The 8,986-nt window shown below is 39.5% G+C and overlaps 1 protein-coding gene across 1 annotated transcript; it reads left to right on the forward strand.

Annotated features, from left to right (window-relative positions):
• The first annotated feature begins 5,714 nt into the window (after positions 1-5,714).
• On the forward strand, positions 5,715-8,449 carry LOC117791497 (protein SHQ1 homolog). Its single transcript, XM_034631269.1, has 3 exons — positions 5,715-6,054; positions 6,116-6,497; positions 6,571-8,449. The coding sequence occupies exons 1-3, from the start codon at positions 5,810-5,812 to the stop codon at positions 7,792-7,794; spliced, it is 1,851 nt and encodes a 616-aa protein (XP_034487160.1). The 5' UTR covers positions 5,715-5,809; the 3' UTR covers positions 7,795-8,449.
• The last annotated feature ends 537 nt before the right edge of the window (positions 8,450-8,986 follow it).

Here is an 8,986-nt window from a genome sequence, read left to right on the forward strand (position 1 = left end):
TGTGCCGCAAGCCATTAGGAGGAACCTGACATAAAAGCAACACGTCTGCCTCAAACAAAAAATAGAGTAGGTGCGAGAGTACAAGCACAAATTTAGTAAAAAAAAAAATGTGGTAAGCCAAAGACAACAACAACAATGTGTAGAACAACAAGCAAAAGCAAACCAAACCAAGTCAATCCGAGCCAAGTCGAGCTGAGTCGAGCCAAAGCCAACGAACAACTCAGAATCATTATATTGACCACAAATGCCGCCGCAAAGAAAGCAATGCGAAGAAGAAAGAGCTAAAGGCAAACCCAAAAAAAATGAAAAAAAATAAAAAACCCACACAGATACGAGCGTCACACATACAGAAACAAAATGCCATGCATACTGTGCCACTGACCCAATTTCCAGACTCGTTTTCTTCCATCGCGTCTTTGCGCGAGCTGAAGAACCGCACGAAGCAAGAAGTTGTAGAAGTAGCAGCAACAACAACAACAGCAACAGCGGCTGTGGCTGTGGTAGCCACAACGGATTTGAAATGTTAACTGGCCTGGCGGGCAGAGCTGCGGCAATGAGATACAAAGATACTTTGCCCGGTTGCATGCTCTTTCACCACACGAAGACGGAGATGAAGAGGCAGCGACAGAGACAGAGACAGAAACAGAGACAAGGAGGGAGATGAAGCCAAAGCTCCAGACACCGATAGCTATGCTCGAACCAATACGAGAGTCTGGAGTATGTAGTTTAGTTTGCATCGCATCGCATCGCATCCGCATTTCTATGTTGCTTTTGTATCTTTGCTTGGCTTCGTTTAAGTTTATTTTTTTTTATATTCTTTTTCTTGAGCGTCGCGTCGTTGCATGTATCTGTAACTCGTTTCTGTATCTTGTGCCTCGTATCTGTGGCACTTAAATTTATGCAACATCATGGCAATGCCTCTGCCTTTGACTGTGACTCTCCACTTCACTCCACACTCCTTTTCGCTCACTCTATTCCACCACATTCGGCTCCCCCCTTTTTTTACAGTGTTCACGTTTTGTTCTAATCAAAATGTGCTACGTGTTGCGGTGTTCCACAGCCAAAGGTCAAATACAAAATATTAACAATTGGCTTAAGCAAAACACAAGCATTTGGTAGCGTATTAACAATAACACTTTGGCTTTATTCATTTCGCTATACATTTTTTTTTTTTTTTTTGTCATTTTTAATTGACTTTTTATTCCAATTAAACGTAATTTTCCGCTCATTCTCCAACTGCGTGGCTTTGACGTAGGCAGTCCACAATATATATTTTTGACACACTTTCTGACCAAGATTTTTTGACACGGGCTATCTTGCAAGTCAGCTCAGTCTCAGTCTTAGCCTCAGCCTCAGCTCATTTGAGACAGTTAGACATAGTTAGTAATGGGCGTGGGGCACGGATGCGGGATTGCGTGGGTGCTTCACATCGTCTAATCACCCACAATATGAAGATACATATGCAAATGTCGGACTCTGGCCTAAATGGAGCACAACACGTTTCAAATTTATGACTACAACATAGCTTAAGGAATTGTGAAAACACTTTGGTCTGAAAGATACAATTCTAAATGAAAATTAATTTTAGTTTTAATAAAAATTTTAGTATGCAAGTATAGTTGAAGTTCCACTGGTCGTATGCGTGATATATACATAGCACACACTAGCGAAGTGCCATTTTGATCATGATTAAGTCTCTTAATTCATACTGCATTTAAATTTCGAAAATTTTATTATTTTTCGACTATCGAAGCCATGGTTCTACGTTGATGGTAAGGGTCCCCCCTTTAAAATTTTGAAAATTCAAAATTTTAAATCTCAAGTTTTTAATTTTAATCAACTCCTTATATCGTAATTAGTATAAAGAGACACTTTAAACTTGATTCTGAGGCCTTTCATTTTCTTGTAAAAAATCATGTCAAAATTAAGAAATATTTTGACTTGTAAAGTTGCTAGGTCAGAAGCTTGGTCAACTTTGAACTGTCATAACTTTGGCAAAACTGTACCGATTTTTAAGCGGAATGCCATTTTGATCATGATTTGGTCTCTTAATTCATACTGCATTTAAATTTTTTGCATTTCGAAAATTTTATTATTTTTCGACTATCGTTGATGGTAAGAGTCCCCCTTTGAAATTCTGAAAATTCAAAATTTTAAAAATTAAGTTTTTACTTTTAATCAACTCCTTATATCGTAATTAGTATAAAACGACACTTTAGACTCGATTCTGAGGCCTTTAATTTTCTTGTAAAAAATCATGTCGATATTAAGAAATATTTTGTAAAGTTGCTAGTTCAGATTCTTTCATTCATAAGCTGCGAGATTCGAAGAATAAGATTGTTGCCTCTCAGCAAACCAACTACAAACGTTGCTAGTCAGTTGTGGCAGCAACACCAACAGAAATGCACAATAAAAACAACAACTAAGTAGAGCAAGTAGCCACCGTGCAGCAAAGGACGTTGCAACAATAAAAAATAGCAACAACAAAAACAACTGAAATCTAAGCGGGCGGACAACGCCTTTCACATCTCCCTGCAGCCTTATTGTAGTCTCTATTATAGTCGCGTTGACAAAAAGCGGATAGAGAGAGGAACAAAAAGACAGACAAACAGACAGGCGGACATATGAACACTACAGTACACTAAAGTTTGCAAAATGGCAACAGCAACGCCGCAGTCGCAGTTAACTTTGTCGCATATTGTCCAGCGGTTGTTGTTGTTGTCGTTGCTGTTGTTTGTTGCTGCTGTGGCGCAGTTAAAGACACAATGACCTTGGGTGAAAGTTGCTCTCCATTTCTATTTTGTGTTTTGCTGTTGCTGCCGCCGCTGTTGCTGTAGCTGCTGAAATTGTTGCTACTATTGCTGCTATGCCATTTTTATAAATATGTACACACAGATACATAGATACATACATACACAGATACATGCATACATGTATATTTATTGTTATTTTTGTTTTTAACGATTTTCTTGTCACTGTGCTTGTGTCTCTATCCGTATGTATCTACTATTACTATGCGTATTTGCTGCTCCCCTTTTTGCTTTTGTCTTTATGATTTGTTTGTTTGCTTAGTCGTATTTTTCCATTTGATTTGTGTTGGTTGTTGTTGTTATTGTTATTTTGATTACTTTTGCTCTTGATTGAGTTGCTGCTGATGGATGCACACATGAAGAGCTCAGCTGTTTGAGTTTAATTCCGACTTCGACTTCGACTTTGATTTCGACTTAAGCGCGAAGCTAGCAAAACAGAACGGAAGTTGCTCGCGTGCAGGAAGTAGCAATGCTGCTATCGGGGGGGGAAGGGGTGCGAGGCATTGCACTAAAGGTGAGAAAGGCCAAAAAATTAGCAAATATTTACAAAGTAATTTTGAATTTTTTTTTTGGCACAAGATTCATAATAATAATGTATAATTTATGCACTCGATTTTTCGGTTAATTGTCGGACTTAAAAAGAATAGCAATAAATAAAAAACTGCTTAAGTACTTAAGCATTGTGTTGCAATGCGGCGTCTTCACGCCTCGATGGCCAGCTGACCAAGATTCTTGGCAGAATAAATCATGGCTATAATTACATTATATTAAATTAATATTTTTAACACAGTTTTTACTCCAACTCCGACTGTGACTTCGAGTTCGACTTCAACTTTAATTAACTGCAAAAGCAAACAGTGCACAACGAAAATCTTATGAAATACGCAATTAGACTTGATAAAAACTATGATTAACTTTATTCATTTCTAGAGCGAATGTAACAGACACAGATTATGCATTTTTATGTGTTAAAAGAATTATGAATAATGAATAATAAATCTACTCGTAATAAGTTTTACAGCTCTGCATAATTCTGGAAGTGTTTACTTTTTTGAATAAAGGATAACGAAAGTGTTTGACTCGAAATACCCTGTTGAAATTGATATTAATCTAGTGATTCTATTTATTTATATATATTTTATTTACATTTATTTACATAATTTATCTTGCACATTTTAGAAGAACTTTAATTAGTTTATATTTGAGCTTTTTGTTTCTAAATATCTTATTTAAATTCAGCAATAAATATTATAAAAACTATTTATATAAGATATTCTTGCATATATTTATTAAATCACTCATTTATTTTAGTGTCATTAAAAATTTGGTTATTATTTAAAAGCTTGAGCATTCGCATTAACCGCATTTTTTACTACTTTTAATTAAAAAATGTCTTTAAGCTTATTTTCGTTGTCAAGTTCGTGGTGCATTTTAATGGCACACACGATGGCCTTAAACTGGCTAACAGAACGGTTAAGCCCAAAAGACGCGACTGCAATTAATTTACTTATGTTTAATGCAACAACTGACGGCAACAACAACGACGACAGCAACGTCTGACTGCCAAACTCTGCAGCGGGATCTATTCAACAACGGGGGAAGGGAAGAGGGGGAGTAGGAGCCGAATGGTGGCGCTGTTGGTCAGCGACAAGTGACCTCATTTTTATTGGAACCTCTCGGCAAGTTGCGTGGCATGGTCAGTTGTACGTGTTGCGCTTGTTGTTGCTGTTGCTGTTGCTTTTTCAGTTGTTGTTGTTGCTTGTTCTACTTTAAAATTTCACTTTTCAAATGTGAGTGTGTGTATGTGTGTGTGTATAAAAGAAATAAAAATAATTAATAAACTAAATAAAAGCATTTGAGCATTTTTGTGCGTGCACCGATAAAAAATTGTGTGCCACGCAGCAACTAAAGAAAAAAATGCAAGTTTGTAGTTTAAGTCTTTTGAATTTACATACAACAACAGCAACGACAGCAGCAAGCAAGAAACAACCAAAAATGCTCGGCACGAAATATGTCGAAAATATTAAAGAGCAGGGCAACCCAACAGCAACAGCAACCACAACAACCAGTAACCAAAAGCAAGCAACAACATTGACAATTTAACCTCAAACTTCAAAGTGTCACTGTCATGGCCCTTTTTACTACTCCCAGCGACTGCGACGTTGACTTCGACGACGACGGCGACAGCATTGCAGCCGCAACCTCAGCAGTTGTTGCTATAACCTGTTGGCAATTCAGTTTATGACTTTTTGCGCCGCACACTGTGACCAGACCACACAAACTGATCCGGCAAATGCAGACCCAGACCAAAAGCAAAGTGAAGCTTTCACCGCGACTGCGGTCCACTGTGCAGGCCGCTGCTGCTGCGACGTCGACATCGCACGTATTGCCACGAAAAGTGGGTCAACATGAAACGAGCCAGAAATGTATGAAGAAAAAAAAGCAGCATTGGCAGCAGCCGCAACAACAACTAAAAAGCAAATCACGCTGACGAACTTGCTTACGGGCTGGCTGGCTGCTGTTGTTATTGTTGTTGCGGCTGCTGCTAAAGAAAGCATGAAAACACGCGAGAGCGACAGAGACGGCATTAGCATGCTGAGCAACTTGTGCTTCTACTGTGGCCTTTGGAATTTACGTGATGTTGTCTTTCGTTGCAATAAACTTGGGATGCTGCATCAGTTTGATCAAGATCACGCTTAATAATTTTTAAAATGCCTAAAATTTCTGAACTATTATTTATTTATCTATATTGCGCATATTTTAAAAACATTAACAATTTAAATATTGCAATGGCGCCTAAATATTAAAGCGCCACCTATGAGACATGGTTCCCACATGTGACAGTGCTGGTTAACAGTGCCATATTGAGTTCAACAATGTTACAGTGATTTAATGTATCGACCGTCCTCCACAATCTGTCGCCGATAGTCTTGCTGCCCTAAAATTCTTATTTTTTTGTTTATACTTGAAAAGCAGTAGTGGCTTTATAAAATTAAAACATGTTGAATGGACAGATTACACACAGTTATGTGGGCAACACATGCAGCGTTGTGATACCACATCCACATGCCAAGGAAAAACCAAGGTCCACGCCATCGCCTGACACAGCGAATGATTGTTCTGCGGGAGGTGTGGTGGAGGCGGCGGGTGCTGCGATACATGTGAATTTGGATCGCATAAGGAACGTCGATATATTTATTGGCGACAACGATTTGTACTTTTACGCAAATGTTAAGCTTTACAAGTGAGTCATAATTAGATGATCGAGACGCTTCGATTAGGAATGTGACCAATTTCCTGTTTAGATTTCACAGCCGACGTACTTTCGACTTGAGGGGACTGAAAACAGTTCTCATCAAATTTGACACAACCGAGAATTGCTACCAGTTGTATTTGCGCTGCCTGCCGCCCGTTGCCATTGTGGGTAGTGGCAATGCAGCTGGCAACAGCGGCGTCGTTCCCAAACCAAAGACGGCGCGCAAAGAATACATTGCCGCGTTCCTTAATCTACCAAAACTGGCGGACACCCTGCAGGACAAGGAGCCGCTAGTCCATGAGTGGAAACTTAAGCGCATCACCGAACAGTGCCAATTACAGCTCGATGGCGATGAGACCAACTTCAAGCTGACCAGCCATTTTGGCTATGGCTATGCCAGTCAATACAACGGTCCACTGCAGACCAGCGAGGTGAGTAATGCAAAGATAAAGATACGCCGTAATTGTTTAAAGCACAATCAACAATGAATGTTTGATTTTGCAGCTGGACAAGTCGACATGCCGTGTGCCAGAGCCGCAGCAGATTAGCCCATTGCAGCGACGTCTGGAGCGTATTGTCGATGAGATGAAGCGCTTTTCGCGCGAACAGTACAAAATGAACTTTGTGGAACTGCAGGTGCCAGCTGGTCATCAGAATCCGCTGCGCTATAAGCCGAAAATCTACGAGACTTCCATGACACAGGAGCAGGCGCATTTGCTGCACAATCTATGCAGCCGTATACCAGCTACTGATGAGTCAGCAACTGCAACCACGACTTCTTCCCAGTCCCAGTCCAGCCAACCCGATCGTCAAGTGCAGAACGAAATTGACTGTGGCCTGATTAGCATTGTGTTGGCCATATGTTATGATGTGCGCACAACTAACAACGAGCCAACCTGTGAGTCCGGATGGACACGAAGCATACTGTGTCCGCTCTTCTGTTACTTCGAAAAATTCGACAACTATCGAGACGTACTTGTGGCCTTCCTGCGTCGCGTTATCACTTATCCGTTGTATCGAAACTTTGAGCTGGGCCGCCAGTGTGTTAAAGATGCTATCGATGTGCTGAAGGGCGGTCGCAACTGGTTGATCAATCAGCTGCTGTTAACCCATCAACAATTTGCCAGTGGCGAGCCATGTCGCGATAGCTTCAATAGCTATTATCTAGAGGACTATATACGCTACTTGAGTAATGCGAAGGTGTGCAGCGATGAGCATCTGCGTCTGTTGGCGCGCAACGTTAAGAATGTGTTGATGGATGTGAGCAAACGACATTTGGATCTGGGTGTCATTGAAATAGAGACTGAATTGATCAAGGAGCTAATGCAGGAGATGCGCATCGATGCGGGCAGTGGAAGTGAGTCTCCGTCACAACAGCAAAGCCAGCAGGGTGATGATGAAGCGGATTTGGATAACGATACGTCCGGCCAAGAGGATGAGACAACGACCGATGATGATAGTGTTATTACAGACTCCTTTGATAGCATGGATTTGCGTCTCATTGAGAACGATGTCTATGCCGTCGACGAGGAGGACGAAGGCGATGTCGACGATGGTGAAGAAGAGCAATCGGAGGTTGATGATGATGACGATGACAGCAACTCATCGACCACCACCACCAGCGATGCCGAAGGCAACAGCGTCATCGAGCAGTGCACCAGCAACAGCGAGGCAGCCGCATCGGGCAGCATCAGTGCCAGCGCCAGTGCCAGCACGAGCACCAAATAGACAATTCACAAAATGCCAAAATGTTCCATGTTGTCTGTCCTGCCATGCCTAAGCCAATCAACCAACCAACAAACTTAATGTCAAAGAACGGAGGCTAAACAGTGATTACTTTTATGCAAAAGCAAAACTTAAAAGTAAAAAATACAGAAACGAAACACAAAAACACAAAACGTAAATTGTAAATTTTTAAAGAAGCAACAAAAAAATATTGAAATCTATTTAAATAATTAATAATGTACATGAATTTTAAAGCAAGAAAACACACAAAGAAATTGTTCATGCCAAATGCGAAAGAATATTTGCATATATTTTTTCCCTTTTTTTTGCTCTAAAATAACTTATATTGTTCTTTAACATTAATTAAGAACTTTAGCATTTAGCGTGGCATTAGTATATGAAATTTGAATTTTGAATTCTTTAACCCAAAATCTAGTTGTGCATTTTGTATATACAAGCATATATATTATATATAATTAATATACTAGTATATATATTTGTATAATATATATGTTGTTGGTGCTGCAAGCAAACTGAAATAAAATATGTAATGGATAAATATTCGTAAATGGAGGCAAAGTCATCTACAATTTACCAGTTAAAGTTGTATAAATGTCATAGAAATCAAGGCCAAACAAAAATATATATTTTTTCTTAATATTTGATAATGCATTTTTATTGATTACAACCAAATTCATATTTAATAAAATAAGAAATTACAACTTTTAATTGATTGATTGATTACAAATTTAAAAGCAGACCCAACACCCATTAAGAAAACTTATGTGATTTTACACAAGCTATCACACATATTTTCTAGAAAAATTTTAGATTAACCAAAGAAGTGCATTTATCATGCTCTTCATTTTTCATTATTGTAATTAGCACTCAATGCACACCGGAATCTGATCACTCAGTTTCAATTGTGGCTCCGCAGGCAACTTTACTGTGAGAACGTCGCTTGTCGGCTCCATCGTGTAATTACGAAGAAGCAGCTTTATCCTAATCTTGTACAACGAATTGGGTTCCAAGCCAGACATTTCGAATTCCAATTTTGAGGTAGCAAGTAAGTCATGCGGCGGTGCAAATATCTGTACCTTCCAAGTGGATACATCGTCGCTTGCTCCATTAGTATAACGCATTTCCACACGTCCCTTAAGATTCACATAAATCTGGGGTACGGTAAAGGCAATAC

This window comes from Drosophila innubila, assembly GCF_004354385.1.
Source record: "Drosophila innubila isolate TH190305 chromosome 3R unlocalized genomic scaffold, UK_Dinn_1.0 2_E_3R, whole genome shotgun sequence".
NCBI lineage: Eukaryota > Metazoa > Arthropoda > Insecta > Diptera > Drosophilidae > Drosophila > Drosophila innubila.